At 41.5% G+C, this 25,429-nt stretch overlaps 1 protein-coding gene and 1 long non-coding RNA gene across 7 annotated transcripts in view; one reads left to right on the plus strand and one right to left on the minus strand.

Moving 5' to 3' along the window:
* Positions 1–4,814: 4,814 nt before the first annotated feature.
* LOC118371874 (sorting nexin-13) overlaps positions 4,815–25,429 on the minus strand; it is a 51,158-nt gene continuing 30,543 nt past the window's right edge. For 3 of the 5 annotated variants that reach the window (XM_052472378.1, XM_052472377.1, XM_035757511.2), the window contains exons 20-26: positions 12,125–12,235; positions 11,492–11,653; positions 10,190–10,261; positions 9,918–10,063; positions 9,771–9,839; positions 9,572–9,684; positions 4,815–9,453 (exon numbers count right to left, since the gene is read on the minus strand). In XM_052472378.1, coding sequence (XP_052328338.1) covers positions 9,218–9,453; positions 9,572–9,684; positions 9,771–9,839; positions 9,918–10,063; positions 10,190–10,261; positions 11,492–11,653; positions 12,125–12,235 — 909 coding nt within the window. In that variant the 3' untranslated portion in view covers positions 4,815–9,217. Of the gene's footprint in view, positions 9,454–9,571; positions 9,685–9,770; positions 10,064–10,189; positions 10,262–11,491; positions 11,654–12,124; positions 12,236–25,429 lie in introns of all 5 variants that reach the window. The other 2 variants (XM_035757509.2, XM_035757508.2) reach the window with 1 other exon arrangement.
* LOC127909912 (uncharacterized) lies at positions 13,052–21,406 on the plus strand. 2 transcript variants are annotated; one of them, XR_008072913.1, is made up of 4 exons: positions 13,052–13,886; positions 17,345–17,458; positions 20,919–21,032; positions 21,088–21,406. It is a non-coding gene; the product is annotated as an uncharacterized LOC127909912 (long non-coding RNA). The 2 variants fall into 2 exon arrangements; XR_008072912.1 differs by lacking the exon at positions 13,052–13,886 and adding an exon at positions 16,874–17,289.

A 25,429-nucleotide genomic window follows, 5' to 3' on the forward strand; every position in this document is an offset into this window, starting at 1 on the left:
CGTGAGCCGGGTGCCCCGCTCTGGCCGACTGCGATGTCGACTCAAAACTACAGTGACGCAAAAAAGCATGTGGAGTGATGAGTAGGATTCTGTGTTTTCACATACAAAGGTGATTGGTTTTGACAAAAACGGCTTTATCTGCCTTCCCAAGGAAAACTAGTTTGAAAATTCAAAAATGTATTTTATGGAAAAAAATATATTGTATGTTTCTGGACAATGCACAATGATGCCCTGTTGACAACATGACCAAGCCAGATTTTGAGAAGGGCATTCCTCTCTGCTTTCGCCGATGGTGACGGGCAATTTCCCGGTTCAGCCCTGGCCAGCCCCAGCCAGCGTAATATAACTCCTTCCGTGTTTCATTGGGGAAATCCATTTAGAAAATATTTGACATAACGGACCTAGAATAAAAATGTGGGATAGGTAGGCGCAGGGGAGCAACCTTCACTGGGGATGGGAACGGGGACGATATGTCCCCCACATTATGAAATTGCATTTTTGTCCCCCACAGGTTTATCATTGGAATGGAATACAAAAACGAGGCAATGGTGTGCTTTAGGACCATGCGGACCTCTCAGAGCGGGTGGATGTTTAGAGTATAACACAACTGGAGAAAAAATATATATATATATATAGTTATATTTGCCCCCACTTCTAAAACCAAAGTTGCGCCCGTGGTCATAGGTCTACTGTATGTGCATCTCTCAGATTTGACAATTGATTGAAAACTCCCACTCTTAATCATTATGAAATAGATTAGTTCAACTGTAAACGTCAACTGTAGCTAGTAACTCTACACAGCAATTCTAATAACTACTTTTGAGGAGATCTTGTGAAATAAAATCCCCAGAACCTGTCAAACACTGAGGGGATTCGATTAAGCTGGGTTCCCAGGTAAACAAAGTCGGCTCAAAACAAAAGTGAGGTGTGGAGTAATGAGTATGATTATGTGTGAGTATGTGTTTTCACATGTAAAAGTGATACTGCTTTTGATACAATACAATATTACTATACTTCCCATTCAAAACTAGTTTGAAAATTCAAACATATTTTATGGAGAAGAGATGTACAGTGCCTTGCGAAAGTATTCGGCCCCCTTGAACTTTGCGACCTTTTGCCACATTTCAGGCTCCAAACATACAGATATAAAACTGTATTATTTTGTGAAGAATCAACAACAAGTGGGACACAATCATGAAGTGGAACGACATTTATTGGATATTTCAAACTTTTTTAACAAATCAAAAACTGAAAAATTGGGCGTGCAAAATTATTCAGCCCCCTTAAGTTAATACTTTGTAGTGCCACCTTTTGCTGCGATTACAGCTGTAAGTCGCTTGGGGTATGTCTCTATCAGTTTTGCACATCGAGAGACTGAATTTTTTCCCCATTCCTCCTTGCAAAACAGCTCGAGCTCAGTGAGGTTGGATGGGGAGCATTTGTGAACAGCAGTTTTCAGTTCTTTCCACAGATTCTCGATTGGATTCAGGTCTGGACTTTGACTTGGCCATTCTAACACCTGGATATGTTTATTTTTGAACCATTCCATTGTAGATTTTGCTTTATGTTTTGGATCATTGTCTTGTTGGAAGACAAATCTCCGTCCCAGTCTCAGGCCTTTTGCAGACTCCATCAGGTTTTCTTCCAGAATGGTCCTGTATTTGGTTCCATCCATCTTCCCATAAATTTTAACCATATTCCCTGTCCCTGCTGAAGAAAAGCAGGCCCAAACCATGATGCTGCCACCACCATGTTTGACAGTGGGGATGGTGTGTTCAGGGTGATGAGCTGTGTTGCTTTTACACCAAACATAACATTTTGCATTGTTGCCAAAAAGTTCAATTTTGGTTTCATCTGACCAGAGCACCTTCTTCCACATGTTTGGTGTGTCTCCCAGGTGGCCTGTGGCAAACTTTAAACAACACTTTTTATGGATATCTTTAAGAAATGGCTTTCTTCTTGCCACTCTTCCATAAAGGCCAGATTTGTGCAATATACAACTGATTGTTGTCCTATGGACAGAGTCTCCCACCTCAGCTGTAGATCTCTGCAGTTCATCCAGAGTGATCATGGGCCTCTTGGCTGCATCTCTGATCAGTCTTCTCCTTGTATGAGCTGAAAGTTTAGAGGGACGGCCAGGTCTTGGTAGATTTGCAGTGGTCTGATACTCCTTCCATTTCAATATTATCGCTTGCACAGTGCTCCTTGGGATGTTTAAAGCTTGGGAAATCTTTTTGTATCCAAATCTGGCTTTAAACTTCTTCATAACAGTATCTCGGACCTGCCTGGTGTGTTCCTTGTTCTTCATGATGCTCTCTGCGCTTTTAACGGACCTCTGAGACTATCACAGTGCAGGTGCATTTATACGGAGACTTGATTACACACAGGTGGATTGTATTTATCATCATTAGTCATTTAGGTCAACATTGGATCATTCAGAGATCCTCACTGAACTTCTGGAGAGAGTTTGCTGCACTGAAAGTAAAGGGGCTGAATGATTTTGCACGCCCAATTTTTCCGTTTTTGATTTGTTAAAAAAGTTTGAAATATCCAATAAATGTCGTTCCACTTCATGATTGTGTCCCACTTGTTGTTGATTCTTCACAAAAAAATACAGTTTTATATCTTTATGTTTGAAGCCTGAAATGTGACAAAAGGTCGCAAAGTTCAAGGGGGCCGAATACTTTCGCAAGGCACTGTATATTTCTAGACCATGCACTATGCTGCCTTGTTGAACACTTCCAAGCAGTACAGATTCTTGCTTGATTTGAGAAGGGCACTCCTCCCCCACCGCTTTTGACGGTTCATGTAATGGGCCATAGACTGGTGCTCTGTGGCAAAACAAAACTACCTCATGAAGCTGGTTGAGAGAATGCCAAGAGTGTGCAAAGCAGTCATCAAGTCAAAGGGTGGCTGCTTTGAAGAATCTCACATATAAAATATATTTTGATTAGTTTAACACTTTTTTAGTTACCACATTATTCCATATTTGTTATTTCATAGTTTTGATGTTTACAGTATTATTCCACAATGTAAAAACTAGTAAAAATAAAGAAAAACCCTTGAATAAGTAAGTATGTCCAAACTTTTGACTGGTACTGCATAATGCATCAGTAAAGTAGATACAGTCTCTTGGTCAGGGCCCGTTATAGCCTTCTGGGGGCCATAAGTGAAATGTGGTGCCCCCCACCTCTCAGCTAAACATTTTAGTGGCCACCCTCTTGACAGTGGAGATATATATTTTTTAAGTACATTTCCTTTTAAAGCACGTTTTCTGCGATTCTACACATTTTGTCATGGAGCGGAGAAAAAACGTAATTTTAATAACACATTTCCTGCAGTTCTACCCATTTTGCATGTTTGCAGTTTTAAAGATGCACTATTTGAATCGTTCGCCTAATTTCAGTTTATGTGACAAAACAAGCAAGTATAGTGTAGAGAATCATTGTACCATCTGAACTAGTGTGAAATATGTTTTCCATAACCAAAAATATTGTATTTTCAGCTGTTTGAAGCTGGTGTAGAAAACCAAAAGATGTATAAACAAAAATAGCACACATTGAACATATCTACCACTTCTTAGACTTGCTTTCAATGTGAATGACAGATCTATAACACATTCATTTCTATGTGAATTTGGTCAGGTTCACCCAAAAAGTTACACATTGTAGCTTTACAGCTAATTTCCTGCAATTCTACAAATGTAAGGACTTATGCAATGTTAATATAGTATCTGAGTGAGAATGATTAACAAAATCAATGTGGGCCCCATGAAGGCCAGGTTGATATTTGGCCAAAATTACTACAAGTTTAGATAGCTGGCTAGACTAACTACCAATCTAAAAAGTATTAGCTGACATGGCTAAATGAGTGACTGCCAGTGACTGTAATTACCAGAGAAAAACTGCGGATGCACAACCACATTTATTAGTGTATTCTACTATCCTTACTCGCAATAGTAGGTTTGAGGCCCGACTGAGTTCCCTAGTGGCTGGGGGCCCTAAGTGACCTCATGTCACTTATGCCTGGAACTGGCCCTGCTCAGGGTGGTTGATTGACATGTAGTCTGTCCCTATAATGACTGTTATTATTAGCTTCTGCTGTCACTGAAAAGGCTACCTCTGACCTTTTGCCTAAAGAGTCTCCCCGACCTGGGGACATTCCTTATCAAATGTATATCAGTGAAGAATGTGGCTCAGATATGAGATACCCAGGAGCTATCGGATTAAAATCTATAGACCAGACAGATTAATACATTATGGTCCACTGAAGATGCAAGGACGCCACCTTGCAGCGACAGAAGTCATGACATAGCACTGGCTACAAATCAGCTGCCAAGGGGAGGGTATTTTGGTGCTTTCAAGACAACTGGTCAAATCATGACATCAGTGATCTTCAGGTCGGAGCTCCAGAAAGATGCCTGAGTTTTCGACTTAGAATTCAGAGTTGGATGACCGTTCAAAACTATTTTTCCTAGTCAGAACAATTTCTTCCCCTTAGATCCCAGTTGTTTTGAACGCATCATTCGTGTTGTGTGTAAGTGAGAGATGCCCTACAGCTACGCTAAGCCCTGCAGCCTTATTAGGCTAGACTGCTGCTAAGCTGGTGAGTGTGAATGTTTTTACAAATCTACATCTCCTAAACCGTGTTAAGCTGCTAAGAGCAGCTCCTGCTAACTCTAGCTGGAGTGTGTGGTTGCAGAGAGAGGAAAAGAGTGAGGGAGAAAAGGGAGACAAAGTGGGAGGATGCAAGAGACTCTGAAGGAGAGTGAGAGATCACTGAAGAGCAACTCGTGCCACACACACCACACAGTGGTCAGTTAGTTATCATTTTATTATTAGTGTTATACTGATCGGAGTTCAGCGTCTCCAAAGGAATAGTTTGATAAGCATGATGCAAGAAACACCAGAGTAGGGGTCTCCAACTCTGCTCTTGGAGAGCTTACCCTCCTGTGAAGGATTTTTCTCCAGCCCTGCTCTAACACACCTGGTTCAGCTGCTCCTCATCGAAACCTTGATTGGCTAAATTGGGTGTATTAGAACAGAGCAGGGTTTAAGCAAAAGCCAGTAGTTCTCCAGGAAGAGGGTTGGCCACACCTGGTTCTAGAGTCTAAAACACACCCCTGGCTCTAAAATCTTTAGATTTCTCTGGTTCTAGAGTCTTGAGTTCTTTTCAGTCTAAAATGACCATGACATTCTGTTTGATCTTTATCTTTTGTTAAAGAAAAATATGAAAATAGAGTTGACAGACATTTAGGCACACTATAGACACGTACTGTACACATATGCACACGGTTCATTATCATAGATTCATAATGTACTAGGAGATCCCAGTTTTTCACAGCAACGTTTCTTCAAAATCGACATGAGGCTGTGTTGTCTCATTGTGTTCACCCATTAGATTCTGTTCCCATTCATTTCATGATTTATACAACACAGGATCATGTTGATGTGAGGTAAACGCTATGAAAACCTGTCCCCAAGGGATTAAAAAACATCAACAGCCAAGCCATCTTGAACAGGAGGAGAGTGTGGAGGCTTTTAAGGTGAAGTCCTATTGGGTTCCCCTGGTCAACTCTCCAGTCCAGGGACAAATATCCACCTCCCTTTAAAAAGGTGTCACAGCTTAGAGTTAATGTCCTCACGCTGTCAATCACAGTCAAGAGCTGCTCATTGCCAGCCAATCACAGCAGACGAGGGACCCTTCCATCCAATGGCAGCAGTGGAATGGAGCTCTGTTCGTCCAATGGAAGAACTCGGGTAGTAAGTGCTCTTCAGCAGTGATTCTATTGGTTCACAGGAACACAGTATTCCTGCAATTCGATTGGTCAGATGACAAAGTCTCTCGTGTCATTGGTTCATATAACAGGATGTCATTTTTGTTTGCGCTCCAAACAGGCTCAAATGCATAATAAGCCCCTCTCCCATATTGCTAGACCAATGTGCTAGCTTTCTATCAAGAGGCTTTAGCTCGACTGGCTGATCACTCCTCTTTCCTGCTACTGACATATCAGCACGGAAACCACAGATTCATCAGGAGTGAGAAACCCCCCCCAAAAAACAGACTTATAAAACAAGTCTAAATACATTATTATTTTTTAACATCGGAATGTAGGTTGTTGGGGTTAGAATACTTTTTTTCTTTGGGGAAGGGGGAGAATTCTTTCACCTTTTCTACAATTTTTCAAAACATTTTAGTTTACATTTTATACAATATACAGTTATTCAAATACACATGCATTAAAGAAAAATATTGCACAAAATGAATGACAATAAAAGTGTGATTAAGTAGGGATATCAGTTGGTTTTCTCTTTGTAACGTAGTGCTGCGAGTGTGTGTGTGTGTGTGAGAGAGAGAGAGAGAGAGAGAGAGCGTTACTATAGCATGGTCTCTTGGTCTGTATTAAGGCTGCTTCACTAAAGCTCACACTGGCACAGTGTCTGACTGAGGAGGGCTTCATCTTACTGCTACACACTCAAACACACAGAAACACACAAAAACCCTAAAAGACCTAACACAGACAGACAGGACCCACAGAGTACATTCTAATAGGCATACCTGTGTATGCGTAGATACCCGACAGACAGTCACCTCCACATACGGCAACATTCACACAGTCTGGCCTGTTTCATTTCATTCTGGCTCCGTCCAAAATGGCACCATATGCCTAATATAAAAGTGGACTACTATTAGGATCCGTCTGTCCAAAAGCAGTGCACTAGAATGGGGTGCCATTTCAAATTTACCCAGGTCTCAGCTCTAGAGAAAGCAGGTGAGCTGTGCATTCTGGTTTCTTCTTCTTTCACATGATTAACAATAGGAAGCACAGTGAGTAGACTAGAGCTGTCTCTATCATGCCTGTCGAGACACAGACACACAAAAGCTAGGGCTTTGGTTGTCATGGCTACTGACCGGTGCATTAAAAATGGGAAATGGCCTTTAGGCCAAACCCTGCCTCCCTGTGTGAAAGGATTATGGCAGGCATGGATGTCACATTGTGTAAAAAAAAAAACACAAAATAACAAAAATGTGAAAAAACGCCTTGCAGAACCAGATGTGGTTGACACTGCAGGCCCATTCTCTGTCTCTATTTCCTCATCTGTCTTCTGCTGTTTAAAAGCTTACAGTACAAGTCAGACCCAATATATATATATATATACATACACATACACCCGTAGAAAAAGAATCTATTCATTCTATTTCTATGTACAGGTACAGTATATACACAACATATGCCATTCAACCTATGTGGGTCGTTCTACGAAATGAGTCCCTTTTGCATCCCTTTGATATTTTTAGTAGAAATTGTGCGGCAATATTGATTTTTAAAGCTGCAATATCTTACTTTTTGGGCGACCCAACCAAATTCACACAGAAATATGAGTTATAGATCTGTCACTCATTGAAAGCAAGTCTTAGAAGCCGTATATATGTTCTATGTGGGTTATTTCTATGCTTCACGGTCTTAAGTTTCATTTAGCAACTTTTCCACTCTTTTTTTTTGTACACCAGCGTCAAACAGCTGGAAATACAATATTTTGGGTTATCGAAAAGCTATTTCACGGCGGTTTACATAGTACAATGATTCTCTTCCCTGTACTTGCTTGTTTCGTCACATACTGAAATTAGGCAAACTATTAGAATTTGCGCAACCAGGAAATGGCAGATCAATTTCTGCATAGTGCATCTTTAAAAGCCTGTTATATTAAATGAAGTGACCACATGGACAATTCAATACATTTGATTTTGAATATGAATAGACTTGCTAAAGTGCCACAATTCTGACTTCTAGGAAGATGTTAACCCAAAAATGTCTCCATGTTTTCACCACCACTGTGAAGCCTAAGTTATATTGTTGCTTTGACAATGTAATTTGTGAAGAGTATTTAATTAATGTGATTCATTCAGGTAAACCCTGTTAAATGAACTATCATATTCTTTTTTTTAAATTCAAGTGAAAAATGTAACATTTAACAGTAAAATTATAATGTAAAAGCAGATGAACTGGTTTACTCTTTTTTGCCATTTTGTCTTGTTTTGTGGTGGAAAACTGAGTGGGTTGAGCATAACACGTCAACCCTGTTACCCATAGATAGAAAGGCTAAAAATGTTTTAAGAATTCATAGTTTTTTGTGAAGCTGGCATTCAATTGCCCCTCCCTGTTGCACACAAGAGCCTTCCATTCCCCCGGTCACAAGGGATTTATGGCTGATTGAAGGTTGAATCGTCAACCCTGTTACGGTCAACCCTGTTGCGGTCAACCCTGTTGCGGTCAACCCTGTTACTTTATCTGGCACTTACATTTAGCATCTTTGTTTCTTCATTTTAGTCATTTAGTAGACACCCTTATCCAGAGCGACTTACAGGAACAATGATGGTTCATTTCCCTTAAAGGCACCGACAGATTTTTCACCTAGTCGGCTCGGGGATTCCAACCAGTGACCTTTCGGTTACTTGCCCAATGCTCCTAACCGCTAGGCTACCTGCCGCCCAGTTATTCTTTTCTTTAACCTCTTGAGATGGGAAACTATGCTTTTTATTAGGTTGAAAATATGGTCTTCATTAAATCTACATTTCTTTCCCACCAAATTACTCTAACCCAGCATTTCCAAAACTTGGTCCTCGGGACCTTAAGGGTTGCATGTTTTGGTTTTTGCCCTAGCACTACAAAGATGATTAATAAACTCATCATCAAACTTTGATTACTTGAAATCAGCTGTGTAGTGCTAGGGCATAAAAACTCATTGTGAACCCAGGACCGAGTTTGGGAAACACTACCCAAAAGGGGCTCATTACATGGAACGACCCATGTATTTCTCTATACATAGCTCTGCTCTCTGGTATCAGTAACGGAGATCAGCTGCTGTGTATATCAGAGCAGCTGTCAGTCTGACCACACATCTACAATAAAATAGTTTAGTAGGAAGTAAAAAGTACAAAAATAAAATAAAACACAAATGCGGTCTCTAAACTGTGCACAGGAGGGTGTGTGTGAGTGAGTTGAGGAAAATGTGAGAGGAATGTAGAGGAGAGGAGGGAAGAGTTAAGTGCTCGGATGGCCCAAAAAGCACCTCTTGACATAGAAAGAAGGACACGCACACCTCTTCTCACCAGCACGCATACACACCCTCCCCACTACTCCCCTCCTTCCTCTGTTCTCTCACGGCATGTGAGCGAGTGTGTGTCACCAAGTACCCTGCCCAATCCCAGTCTCCTGTCACCTCTTCAGGGAGGTGCTCTTGAGTTTCTGTGTATATCTGGCTGTGCGCGGCGAACGGGAATGCAGTTTGACAAACAGCTCTGGGAACTTGTACTGAGGGAACATGGTCTCCAGGAATCCTTCTAGGAGCACGTAGACCAGCCGACGATTCATTGGTCCGTGTTGGAACATGTCAAACACACGAAGGATGCCTTTACGAGTCGTATCCGCCCCTATGATGTGCTTCAACTCATCTAGAGGAGGATAGAGTGAGAAATTCTGTATTAATAGTGAACAAATGTGTTCAGTGTGTGTGTGTGTGTGTGTGTGTGTGTGTGTGTGTGTGTGTGTGTGTGTGTGTGTGTGTATTACCTGGCATGATTCCCAATAGGTTGGTCTTGGCGGCGACCCGTGTCCTCATGCGGATGTTCTTGTCCCGGCGGGGCGGAGACTCTGCTAGGATTCCGTTGGGCCAGTATGAATCCCTGCACAGGGACGGGACCACAGAGAGTTACCTTCTAACCAATCACACACAGCAATCTAATAATGTGTGTGTGTCTGTGTTTGTCACCTGAACTTCTTGACGTAGTCTGCCACCTGTTCTGGAGCTGTCATGAAGTCCACATGATCAACGATCTTTCTGCAGAGACCAGAGGGACAGACAATACAGTCAGATCGCTGTATGTGGCACTGGTGTGTGTGTGTGTGTGTACGGTACCTGTTGATAGTGTCTCCGTATGTGGCTCTGATGAGTTGCTGCAGAAGGTTCTTGATGTTCCTGCGAAGCCACTGGTTCCTCTCCTTCAGGTCAAACACCTCATCCATCAGCAGCAGCATCACACGCAGGGGGATGTTATCATCCACCTGGAAAACACACACCTCCCAAAGTAAACGTTATACCACTATATTGCTTTCACTAATTGAACATGTTCCTGAGGAGAGGGCCTATAAACTGGTGGGACCGTGTGCTAGTCGGGGTGTTGTACTCACGTTGTCGTCCAGCTGGGCTGAGACTCGGCAGTGCTCTGGGTCAACGTCAGACTTGGGGAGCAGTGGAGGCACCTGGACATCAGACAGTAGAGTATAGTCAGAGTATAGTCAGCGTCTGGTTGATGTATAGTCTGAGTATAATTAATACATGGTCAGTCTGGTTGGACTTTTAAGGTTAGAGAGTGTAGCAAGACTGTTGAACATGGGCAACATCAAACAGTCCCAGTTTCTCAGACATGCGTCCAATGTTGGTTATATAAGGTTGTAGTATAGGTAGTAGGCCTGTGAACATGTAAATGTTTCATTGGGATCCTTAACGTTAAGAAAAACCCCTACATAGACCCCGAAACTAAACAGTATAGTGGGTCAATTTCCGTAACAACTAAGGTCGTTGAAGCGCGAGGCTCAAATTCTCAACTGTTTTGGTGCCGTGGCAACCACATCGAACAGTGTGAAGCGAGTCCGTGCACATTCGCAGACACCGAGAGCCAAGTGTTGCATCTCACTCATCTCAGTATCCTAGCCTATTCATTGATGATAGACCCTGCTTTACTGACGTTGTGAGACGTTGCAAGACAAGAAATTGCGAGATACAGTTTTTGATTGGCAGATAGGTAGATAGGCCTAGTGGACAGTTCTGACTTTCTGCCTGGTGGCCAACCTGCCTAGACTGTGCCCCTCCCCTCTCTCTCCGTTCCTCGCTAGCTCGCTATGAAAGATGCAAGTGTTTGTGTTCTCGGAAGTATGGCAACTAAGTCTCCTCTGTCCCAAAAATTCTGGAACTTGACACTCAGAAATGGGAGTGGAAACTGGGAGTCGACGTGCAAAGAATCAATTCTTTTGGAGTCGACGTGCAAGGAGTCAATTCTTTTGGAGTCGACGTGCAAGGAGTCAATTCTTTTGGAGTCGACGTGCAAGGAGTCAATTCTTTTGGAGTCGACGTGCAAGGAGTCAATTCTTTTGGAGTCGACACTCCACTACTTCATCGTTGGTAACATTTGGAAAAATGGTAGAGAAAGACGAGCGACAGCAGCGAAGCCCTGTAGGGCGATACAGTGAGAAGATAAATGAGAAGGAAATGTAAACTTTGTAAGGTGGAATTGAGGGACAGTAATCGTAGTACAGCTGCAATGCTTAACCATCTGAAAGGGACATACCGCGAGACCTAAATTGTTGCTGGCATCGCGTGGAATTATGTGCATTTTTCTTATCGTTTTAAACGGAAAACAAATATGATTTTTTCAGTTCAAACGTTAAGAAATGTTTTCCATTTGTCACATCCCTAATAGGTCGAGTCCTTACCTTGAACATGGACTGTTTGATGTCCTGGCCCAGTTTCTCTGACATGCGTCCCATGTTGTCAGCAGCAGTGTTCATCCCTTCAGCCAGACTATCTGGCAGTCTCTTCACTGCGTTGGACACGTTACGCATCGAGCTACGCAGCGGGTTCACAAACGTATCCATCTGTTGAGACATGTGGCTCAGTTGGTAAAGAATGACGCTTGCAACGCCAGGGTTGTGCGTTCGATTCCCATGGGGGACCAGTATGAAAATGTATTCACTCACTACTGTGTAAGAGCATCTGCTAAATAATGTAAATGAGACACACACAGACAAACACGCGACAGGTGAGTGTAGTGAGCGATTCCGTAGCCAAGCCACTTGAGTATGTACAGCTGGGCAACGTGAGTGTGTTTTTACATGTAAAAACATATATCATTTAGCAGACACTCTTACCCAGAGCAAGAGTGTCTGCTTACAGGAGCAATTAGGGGTCAGTCCCTTGCTCAAGGACACATCGAAAGAATTTTCACCGTCGGATCGGGGACTCGAACCAGCGACCTTTCGGTTTCTGGCCCAAAGTTCTTAACCGCTAGGCTATCTGCTGTGTGTGTGTGTGTGTGTGTGTGTGTGTGTGTGTGTGTGTGTGTGTACCTTGCGTGCGAAGTCTCCCTTGCCCTTGCTGTATTGCTTATTCTCCAGGAAGTCATAGACATAGTGAACCAGAGTAGGACAGGCTTTCATCATCTCTGGATTCAGCAGCAGCTAACATACAGAGAGAGAAGAGAGGAATGGGCATAGCCACGTAAAACAGGTATACTACACACAGAGAGAGAAGAGAGGAATGGGCATAGCCACGTAAAACAGGTATACTACACACAGAGAGAGAAGAGAGGAATGGGCATAGCCACGTAAAACAGGTATACTACACACACAGAGAGAAGAGAGGAATGGGCATAGCCACGTAAAACAGGTATACTACACAGAGAGAGAGAAGAGAGGAATGGGCATAGCCACGTAAAACAGGTATACTAAAGATATAACAACTACACACACACAGAGAGAAGAGAGGAATGGGCATAGCCATGTAAAACAGATATACTAAAGATATAACAACTACACACACACACACAGAGAGAGAAGAGAGGAATGGGCATAGCCATGTAAAACAGATATACTAAAGATATAACAACTACACACACACAGAGAGAAGAGAGGAATGGGCATAGCCATGTAAAACAGATATACTAAAGATATAACAACTACACACACACACACAGAGAGAGAAGAGAGGAATGGGCATAGCCACGTAAAACAGGTATACTAAAGATATAACAACTACACACACACACAGAGAGAAGAGAGGAATGGGCATAGCCACGTAAAACAGGTATACTACACACAGAGAGAGAAGAGAGGAATGGGCATAGCCATGTAAAACAGGTATACTAAAGATATAACACACACACACACACACACACACACACACACACACACACACACACACACACACACACACACACACACACACACACACACACACACACACACACACACACACACACACACACACACACACACACACACACAGAGAGAAGAGAGGAATGGGCATAGCCACGTAAAACAGATATACTAAAGATATAACAACTACACACAGAGAGAAGAGAGGAATGGGCATAGCCACGTAAAACAGATAAACTACACACAGAGAGAAGAGAGGAATGGGCATAGCCATGTAAAACAGATATACTAAAGATATAACAACTACACACACACACACAGAGAGAAGAGAGAAATGGGCATAGCCATGTAAAACAGGTATACTAAAGATATAACAACTACACACACACACAGAGAGAGAAGAGAGGAATGGGCATAGCCACGTAAAACAGGTATAACAACTACACACACAGAGAGAAGAGAGGAATGGGCATAGCCACGTAAAACAGGTATAACAACCACACACAGAGAGAAGAGAGGAATGGGCATAGCCACGTAAAACAGGTATACTACAGATATAACAACTACACACAGACACAGAGAGAGAAGAGAGGAATGGGCATAGCCACGTAAAACAGGTATAACAACTACACACACAGAGAGAAGAGAGGAATGGGCATAGCCACGTAAAACAGGTATACTACACACAGAGAGAAGATAGGAATGGGCATAGCCACGTAAAACAGGTATAACAACTACACACACAGAGAGAGAAGAGAGGAATGGGCATAGCCATGTAAAACAGGTATAACAACTACACACACAGAGAGAAGAGAGGAATGGGCATAGCCATGTAAAACAGGTATAACAACTACACACACAGAGAGAAGAGAGGAATGGGCATAGCCATGTAAAACAGGTATAACAACTACACACACAGAGAGAAGAGAGGAATGGGCATAGCCATGTAAAACAGGTATACTACACACAGAGAGAGAGAAGAGAGAAATGGGCATAGCCATGTAAAACAGATATACTAAAGATATAACAACTACACACACACACAGAGAGAAGATAGGAATGGGCATAGCCACGTAAAACAGGTATACTAAAGATATAACAACTACACACAGAGAGAAGAGAGGAATGGGCATAGCCACGTAAAACAGATATACTAAAGATATAACAACTACACACAGAGAGAAGAGAGGAATGGGCATAGCCACGTAAAACAGATATACTAAAGATATAACAACTACACACAGAGAGAAGAGAGGAATGGGCATAGCCATGTAAAATAGGTATACTAAATATATAACAACTACACACAGAGAGAAGAGAGGAATGGGCATAGCCACGTAAAACAGATATACTAAAGATATAACAACTACACACACACAGAGAGAAGATAGGAATGGGCATAGCCACGTAAAACAGATATACTAAAGATATAACAACTACACACAGAGAGAAGAGAGGAATGGGCATAGCCATGTAAAACAGATATACTAAAGATATAACAACTACACACACACACAGAGAAGATAGGAATGGGCATAGCCACGTAAAACAGATATACTAAAGATATAACAACTACACACAGAGAGAAGAGAGGAATGGGCATAGCCATGTAAAACAGATATACTAAAGATATAACAACTACACACACACACAGAGAAGATAGGAATGGGCATAGCCACGTAAAACAGATATACTAAAGATATAACAACTACACACAGAGAGAAGAGAGGAATGGGCATAGCCACGTAAAACAGATATACTAAAGATATAACAACTACACACACAGAGAAGATAGGAATGGGCATAGCCACGTAAAACAGGTATACTAAAGATATAACAACTACACACAGAGAGAAGAGAGGAATGGGCATAGCCATGTAAAACAGGTATACTACACACACAGAGAGAAGAGAGGAATGGGCATAGCCATGTAAAACAGGTATACTACACACACAGAGAGAAGAGAGGAATGGGCATAGCCATGTAAAACAGGTATACTACACACACAGAGAGAAGAGAGGAATGGGCATAGCCATGTAAAACAGGTATACTACACACACAGAGAGAAGAGAGGAATGGGCATAGCCATGTAAAACAGGTATACTACACACACAGAGAGAAGAGAGGAATGGGCATAGCCACGTAAAACAGATATACTAAAGATATAACAACTACACACAGAGAGAAGAGAGGAATGGGCATAGCCACGTAAAACAGGTATACTACACACAGAGAGAAGAGAGGAATGGGCATAGCCATGTAAAACAGGTATACTACACACACAGAGAGAAGAGAGGAATGGGCATAGCCATGTAAAACAGGTATACTACACACACAGAGAGAAGAGAGGAATGGGCATAGCCATGTAAAACAGGTATACTACACACACAGAGAGAAGAGAGGAATGGGCATAGCCATGTAAAACAGGTATACTACACACACAGAGAGAAGAGAGGAATGGGCATAGCCACGTAAAACAGATATACTAAAGATATAACAACTACACACAGAGAGAAGAGAGGAATGGGCATAGCCACGTAAAACAGGTATACTACACAGAGAGAGAAGAGAGGAATGGGCATAGCCATGTAAAACAGGTATACTACACACACAGAGAGAAGAGAGGAATGGGCATAGCCATGTAAAACAGGTATACTACACACACAGAGAGAAGAGAGGAATGGGTATAGCCATGTAAAACAGGTATACTACACACACAGAGAGAAGAGAGGAATGGGCATAGCCACGTAAAACAGATATACTAAAGATATAACAACTACACACAGAGAGAAGAGAGGAATGGGCATAGCCACGTAAAACAGATATACTAAAGATATAACAACTACACACACACACAGAGAGAAGAGAGGAATGGGCATAGCCATGTAAAACAGATATACTAAAGATATAACAACTACACACAGAGAGAAGAGAGGAATGGGCATAGCCACGTAAAGCAGATATACTAAAGATATAACAACTACACACACACACAGAGAAGAGAGGAATGGGCATAGCCATGTAAAACAGATATACTAAAGATATAACAACTACACACAGAGAGAAGAGAGCAATGGGCATAGCCATGTAAAACAGATATACTAAAGATATAACAACTACACACAGAGAGAAGAGAGAAATGGGCATAGCCATGTAAAACAGATATACTAAAGATATAACAACTACACACAGAGAGAAGAGAGGAATGGGCATAGCCATGTAAAACAGGTATACTACACACAGAGAGAAGAGAGGAATGGGCATAAACCACGTAAAACAGATATACTAAAGATATAACAACTACACACACACAGAGAGAGAAGAGAGGAATGGGCATAGCCACGTAAAACAGGTATACTACACACACAGAGAGAAGAGAGAAATGGGCATAGCCATGTAAAACAGGTATACTACACACACAGAGAGAGAAGAGAGGAATGGGCATAGCCATGTAAAACAGGTATACTACACACAGAGAGAGAGAAGAGAGGAATGGGCATAGCCATGTAAAACAGGTAAACTACACACACAGAGAGAGAAGAGAGGAATGGGCATAGCCATGTAAAACAGGTATACTACACACAGAGAGAAGAGAGAAATGGGCATAGCCATGTAAAACAGGTATACTACACACACAGAGAGAGAAGAGAGGAATGGGCATAGCCATGTAAAACAGGTATACTACACAGAGAGAGAGAGAAGAGAGGAATGGGCATAGCCATGTAAAACAGGTAAACTACACACACAGAGAGAGAAGAGAGGAATGGGCATAGCCATGTAAAACAGGTAAACTACACACAGAGAGAGAAGAGAGGAATGGGCATAGCCATGTAAAACAGATATACTAAAGATATAACAACTACACACACACAGAGAGAGAGAGAGAAATGGGCATAGCCATGTAAAACAGGTATACTACACACACAGAGAGAGAAGAGAGGAATGGGCATAGCCATGTAAAACAGGTATACTACACACAGAGAGAGAGAAGAGAGGAATGGGCATAGCCATGTAAAACAGGTAAACTACACACACAGAGAGAGAAGAGAGGAATGGGCATAGCCATGTAAAACAGGTATAACAACTACACACACAGAGAGAGAAGAGAGGAATGGGCATAGCCACGTAAAACAGGTATAACAACTACACACACAGAGAGAAGAGAGGAATGGGCATAGCCACGTAAAACAGGTATACTACACACAGAGAGAAGAGAGGAATGGGCATAGCCACGTAAAACAGGTATAACAACTACACACACAGAGAGAGAAGAGAGGAATGGGCATAGCCATGTAAAACAGGTATAACAACTACACACACAGAGAGAAGAGAGGAATGGGCATAGCCATGTAAAACAGGTATAACAACTACACACACAGAGAAGAGAGGAATGGGCATAGCCATGTAAAACAGGTATAACAACTACACACACAGAGAGAAGAGAGGAATGGGCATAGCCATGTAAAACAGGTATAACAACTACACACACAGAGAGAAGAGAGGAATGGGCATAGCCATGTAAAACAGGTATACTACACACAGAGAGAGAAGAGAGAAATGGGCATAGCCATGTAAAACAGGTATACTAAAGATATAACAACTACACACAGAGAGAAGATAGGAATGGGCATAGCCACGTAAAACAGGTATACTAAAGATATAACAACTACACACAGAGAGAAGAGAGGAATGGGCATAGCCACGTAAAACAGATATACTAAAGATATAACAACTACACACAGAGAGAAGAGAGGAATGGGCATAGCCACGTAAAACAGATATACTAAAGATATAACAACTACACACAGAGAGAAGAGAGGAATGGGCATAGCCATATAAAACAGGTATACTAAAGATATAACAACTACACACAGAGAGAAGAGAGGAATGGGCATAGCCACGTAAAACAGATATAACAACTACACACACAGAGAGAGAAGAGAGAAATGGGCATAGCCATGTAAAACAGATATACTAAAGATATAACAACTACACACACACACACAGAAGATAGGAATGGGCATAGCCACGTAAAACAGATATACTAAAGATATAACAACTACACACAGAGAGAAGAGAGGAATGGGCATAGCCACGTAAAACAGATATACTAAAGATATAACAACTACACACACACAGAGAGAAGATAGGAATGGGCATAGCCACGTAAAAAAACAGATATAACAACTACACACAGAGAGAGAAGAGAGAAATGGGCATAGCCATGTAAAACAGATATACTAAAGATATAACAACTACACACAGAGAGAAGAGAGGAATGGGCATAGCCATGTAAAACAGATATACTAAAGATATAACAACTACACACACACACAGAGAAGATAGGAATGGGCATAGCCACGTAAAACAGATATACTAAAGATATAACAACTACACACAGAGAGAAGAGAGGAATGGGCATAGCCACGTAAAACAGATATACTAAAGATATAACAACTACACACACAGAGAAGATAGGAATGGGCATAGCCACGTAAAACAGGTATACTAAAGATATAACAACTACACACAGAGAGAAGAGAGGAATGGGCATAGCCATGTAAAACAGGTATACTACACACACAGAGAGAGAAGAGAGGAATGGGCATAGCCATGTAAAACAGGTATACTACACACACAGAGAGAAGAGAGGAATGGGCATAGCCATGTAAAACAGGTATACTACACACACAGAGAGAAGAGAGGAATGGGCATAGCCATGTAAAACAGGTATACTACACACACAGAGAGAAGAGAGGAATGGGCATAGCCATGTAAAACAGGTATACTACACACACAGAGAGAAGAGAGGAATGGGCATAGCCACGTAAAACAGATATACTAAAGATATAACAACTACACACAGAGAGAAGAGAGGAATGGGCATAGCCACGTAAAACAGGTATACTACACACAGAGAGAAGAGAGGAATGGGCATAGCCATGTAAAACAGGTATACTACACACAGAGAGAAGAGAGGAATGGGCATAGCCATGTAAAACAGGTATACTACACACACAGAGAGAAGAGAGGAATGGGCATAGCCATGTAAAACAGGTATACTACACACACAGAGAGAAGAGAGGAATGGGCATAGCCATGTAAAACAGGTATACTACACACACAGAGAGAAGAGAGGAATGGGCATAGCCACGTAAAACAGATATACTAAAGATATAACAACTACACACAGAGAGAAGAGAGGAATGGGCATAGCCACGTAAAACAGGTATACTACACACAGAGAGAAGAGAGGAATGGGCATAGCCATGTAAAACAGGTATACTACACACACAGAGAGAAGAGAGGAATGGGCATAGCCATGTAAAACAGGTATACTACACACACAGAGAGAAGAGAGGAATGGGTATAGCCATGTAAAACAGGTATACTACACACACAGAGAGAAGAGAGGAATGGGCATAGCCACGTAAAACAGATATACTAAAGATATAACAACTACACACAGAGAGAAGAGAGGAATGGGCATAGCCACGTAAAACAGATATACTAAAGATATAACAACTACACACACACACAGAGAGAAGAGAGGAATGGGCATAGCCATGTAAAACAGATATACTAAAGATATAACAACTACACACAGAGAGAAGAGAGGAATGGGCATAGCCACGTAAAGCAGATATACTAAAGATATAACAACTACACACACACACAGAGAAGAGAGGAATGGGCATAGCCATGTAAAACAGATATACTAAAGATATAACAACTACACACAGAGAGAAGAGAGCAATGGGCATAGCCATGTAAAACAGATATACTAAAGATATAACAACTACACACAGAGAGAAGAGAGAAATGGGCATAGCCATGTAAAACAGATATACTAAAGATATAACAACTACACACAGAGAGAAGAGAGGAATGGGCATAGCCATGTAAAACAGGTATACTACACACAGAGAGAAGAGAGGAATGGGCATAAACCACGTAAAACAGATATACTAAAGATATAACAACTACACACACACAGAGAGAGAAGAGAGGAATGGGCATAGCCACGTAAAACAGGTATACTACACACACAGAGAGAAGAGAGAAATGGGCATAGCCATGTAAAACAGGTATACTACACACACAGAGAGAGAAGAGAGGAATGGGCATAGCCATGTAAAACAGGTATACTACACACAGAGAGAGAGAAGAGAGGAATGGGCATAGCCATGTAAAACAGGTAAACTACACACACAGAGAGAGAAGAGAGGAATGGGCATAGCCATGTAAAACAGGTATACTACACACACAGAGAGAAGAGAGAAATGGGCATAGCCATGTAAAACAGGTATACTACACACACAGAGAGAGAAGAGAGGAATGGGCATAGCCATGTAAAACAGGTATACTACACAGAGAGAGAGAGAAGAGAGGAATGGGCATAGCCATGTAAAACAGGTAAACTACACACACAGAGAGAGAAGAGAGGAATGGGCATAGCCATGTAAAACAGGTAAACTACACACAGAGAGAGAAGAGAGGAATGGGCATAGCCATGTAAAACAGATATACTAAAGATATAACAACTACACACACACAGAGAGAGAAGAGAGAAATGGGCATAGCCATGTAAAACAGGTATACTACACACACAGAGAGAGAAGAGAGGAATGGGCATAGCCATGTAAAACAGGTATACTACACACAGAGAGAGAGAAGAGAGGAATGGGCATAGCCATGTAAAACAGGTAAACTACACACACAGAGAGAGAAGAGAGGAATGGGCATAGCCATGTAAAACAGGTATAACAACTACACACACAGAGAGAGAAGAGAGGAATGGGCATAGCCACGTAAAACAGGTATAACAACTACACACACAGAGAGAAGAGAGGAATGGGCATAGCCACGTAAAACAGGTATACTACACACAGAGAGAAGAGAGGAATGGGCATAGCCACGTAAAACAGGTATAACAACTACACACACAGAGAGAGAAGAGAGGAATGGGCATAGCCATGTAAAACAGGTATAACAACTACACACACAGAGAGAAGAGAGGAATGGGCATAGCCATGTAAAACAGGTATAACAACTACACACACAGAGAGAAGAGAGGAATGGGCATAGCCATGTAAAACAGGTATAACAACTACACACAGAGAGAAGAGAGGAATGGGCATAGCCATGTAAAACAGGTATAACAACTACACACACAGAGAGAAGAGAGGAATGGGCATAGCCATGTAAAACAGGTATACTACACACAGAGAGAGAGAAGAGAGAAATGGGCATAGCCATGTAAAACAGGTATACTAAAGATATAACAACTACACACAGAGAGAAGATAGGAATGGGCATAGCCACGTAAAACAGGTATACTAAAGATATAACAACTACACACAGAGAGAAGAGAGGAATGGGCATAGCCACGTAAAACAGATATACTAAAGATATAACAACTACACACAGAGAGAAGAGAGGAATGGGCATAGCCACGTAAAACAGATATACTAAAGATATAACAACTACACACAGAGAGAAGAGAGGAATGGGCATAGCCACATAAAACAGGTATACTAAAGATATAACAACTACACACAGAGAGAAGAGAGGAATGGGCATAGCCACGTAAAACAGATATAACAACTACACACAGAGAGAGAAGAGAGAAATGGGCATAGCCATGTAAAACAGATACACTAAAGATATAACAACTACACACACACACAGAGAAGATAGGAATGGGCATAGCCACGTAAAACAGATATACTAAAGATATAACAACTACACACAGAGAGAAGAGAGGAATGGGCATAGCCACGTAAAACAGATATACTAAAGATATAACAACTACACACAGAGAGAAGAGAGGAATGGGCATAGCCATGTAAAACAGGTATACTAAAGATATAACAACTACACACAGAGAGAAGAGAGGAATGGGCATAGCCATGTAAAACAGGTATACTAAAGATATAACAACTACACACAGAGAGAAGAGAGGAATGGGCATAGCCACGTAAAACAGATATACTAAAGATATAACAACTACACACACACAGAGAGAAGATAGGAATGGGCATAGCCACGTAAAACAGATATAACAACTACACACACAGAGAGAGAAGAGAGAAATGGGCATAGCCATGTAAAACAGATATACTAAAGATATAACAACTACACACACACACAGAGAAGATAGGAATGGGCATAGCCACGTAAAACAGATATACTAAAGATATAACAACTACACACAGAGAGAAGAGAGGAATGGGCATAGCCACGTAAAACAGATATACTAAAGATATAACAACTACACACACAGAGAAGATAGGAATGGGCATAGCCACGTAAAACAGGTATACTAAAGATATAACAACTACACACAGAGAGAAGAGAGGAATGGGCATAGCCATGTAAAACAGGTATACTACACACACAGAGAGAGAAGAGAGGAATGGGCATAGCCACGTAAAACAGGTATACTACACACAGAGAGAAGAGAGGAATGGGCATAGCCATGTAAAACAGGTATACTACACACACAGAGAGAAGAGAGGAATGGGCATAGCCATGTAAAACAGGTATACTACACACACAGAGAGAAGAGAGGAATGGGCATAGCCATGTAAAACAGGTATACTACACACACAGAGAGAAGAGAGGAATGGGCATAGCCACGTAAAACAGGTATACTACACACACAGAGAGAAGAGAGGAATGGGCATAGCCATGTAAAACAGGTATACTACACACACAGAGAGAAGAGAGGAATGGGCATAGCCACGTAAAACAGATATACTAAAGATATAACAACTACACACAGAGAGAAGAGAGGAATGGGCATAGCCACGTAAAACAGGTATACTACACACAGAGAGAAGAGAGGAATGGGCATAGCCATGTAAAACAGGTATACTACACACACAGAGAGAAGAGAGGAATGGGCATAGCCATGTAAAACAGGTATACTACACACACAGAGAGAAGAGAGGAATGGGCATAGCCATGTAAAACAGGTATACTACACACACAGAGAGAAGAGAGGAATGGGCATAGCCACGTAAAACAGATATACTAAAGATATAACAACTACACACAGAGAGAAGAGAGGAATGGGCATAGCCACGTAAAACAGATATACTAAAGATATAACAACTACACACACACACACAGAGAGAAGAGAGGAATGGGCATAGCCATGTAAAACAGATATACTAAAGATATAACAACTACACACAGAGAGAAGAGAGGAATGGGCATAGCCACGTAAAGCAGATATACTAAAGATATAACAACTACACACACACACAGAGAAGAGAGGAATGGGCATAGCCATGTAAAACAGATATACTAAAGATATAACAACTACACACAGAGAGAAGAGAGAAATGGGCATAGCCATGTAAAACAGATATACTAAAGATATAACAACTACACACAGAGAGAAGAGAGAAATGGGCATAGCCATGTAAAACAGATATACTAAAGATATAACAACTACACACAGAGAGAAGAGAGGAATGGGCATAGCCATGTAAAACAGGTATACTACACACAGAGAGAAGAGAGGAATGGGCATAAACCACGTAAAACAGATATACTAAAGATATAACAACTACACACACACAGAGAGAGAAGAGAGGAATGGGCATAGCCACGTAAAACAGGTATACTACACACACAGAGAGAGAGAGGAATGGGCATAGCCATGTAAAACAGGTAAACTACACACACAGAGAGAGAAGAGAGGAATGGGCATAGCCATGTAAAACAGGTATACTACACACACAGAGAGAAGAGAGAAATGGGCATAGCCATGTAAAACAGGTATACTACACACACAGAGAGAGAAGAGAGGAATGGGCATAGCCATGTAAAACAGGTAAACTACACACACAGAGAGAAGAGAGGAATGGGCATAGCCATGTAAAACAGGTAAACTACACACACAGAGAGAGAAGAGAGGAATGGGCATAGCCATGTAAAACAGATATACTAAAGATATAACAACTACACACACACAGAGAGAGAAGAGAGAAATGGGCATAAAACAGGTATACTACACACACAGAGAGAGAAGAGAGGAATGGTCATAGCCATGTAAAACAGGTATACTACACACAGAGAGAGAGAAGAGAGGAATGGGCATAGCCATGTAAAACAGGTAAACTACACACACAGAGAGAGAAGAGAGGAATGGGCATAGCCATGTAAAACAGGTATAACAACTACACACACAGAGAGAGAAGAGAGGAATGGGCATAGCCATGTAAAACAGGTATAACAACTACACACACACAGAGAGAAGAGAGGAATGGGCATAGCCATGTAAAACAGGTAAACTACACACACAGAGAGAGAAGAGAGGAATGGGCATAGCCATGTAAAACAGGTAAACTACACACACAGAGAGAGAGAGAAGAGAGGAATGGGCATAGCCATGTAAAACAGGTAAACTACACACACAGAGAGAGAAGAGAGGAATGGGCATAGCCATGTAAAACAGGTATACTACACACACAGAGAGAAGAGAGAAATGGGCATAGCCATGTAAAACAGGTATACTACACACACAGAGAGAGAAGAGAGGAATGGGCATAGCCATGTAAAACAGGTATACTACACACAGAGAGAGAGAAGAGAGGAATGGGCATAGCCATGTAAAACAGGTAAACTACACACACAGAGAGAGAAGAGAGGAATGGGCATAGCCATGTAAAACAGGTAAACTACACACACAGAGAGAGAAGAGAGGAATGGGCATAGCCATGTAAAACAGATATACTAAAGATATAACAACTACACACACACAGAGAGAGTAGAGAGGAATGGGCATAGCCATGTAAAACTGGTATACTACACACAGAGAGAGAGAAGAGAGGAATGGGCATAGCCACGTAAAACAGATATACTAAAGATATAACAACTACACACAGAGAGAAGAGAGGAATGGGCATAGCCACGTAAAACAGATATACTAAAGATATAACAACTACACACAGAGAGAAGAGAGGAATGGGCATAGCCATATAAAACAGGTATACTAAAGATATAACAACTACACACAGAGAGAAGAGAGGAATGGGCATAGCCACGTAAAACAGATATAACAACTACACACACAGAGAGAGAAGAGAGAAATGGGCATAGCCATGTAAAACAGATATACTAAAGATATAACAACTACACACACACACAGAGAAGATAGGAATGGGCATAGCCACGTAAAACAGATATACTAAAGATATAACAACTACACACAGAGAGAAGAGAGGAATGGGCATAGCCACGTAAAACAGATATACTAAAGATATAACAACTACACACAGAGAGAAGAGAGGAATGGGCATAGCCATGTAAAACAGGTATACTAAAGATATAACAACTACACACAGAGAGAAGAGAGGAATGGGCATAGCCATGTAAAACAGGTATACTAAAGATATAACAACTACACACAGAGAGAAGAGAGGAATGGGCATAGCCACGTAAAACAGATATACTAAAGATATAACAACTACACACACACAGAGA

The sequence above is a fragment of the Oncorhynchus keta genome, chromosome 20 (genome assembly GCF_023373465.1).
Source record: "Oncorhynchus keta strain PuntledgeMale-10-30-2019 chromosome 20, Oket_V2, whole genome shotgun sequence".
NCBI classification, from domain to species: Eukaryota; Metazoa; Chordata; class Actinopteri; order Salmoniformes; family Salmonidae; genus Oncorhynchus; species Oncorhynchus keta.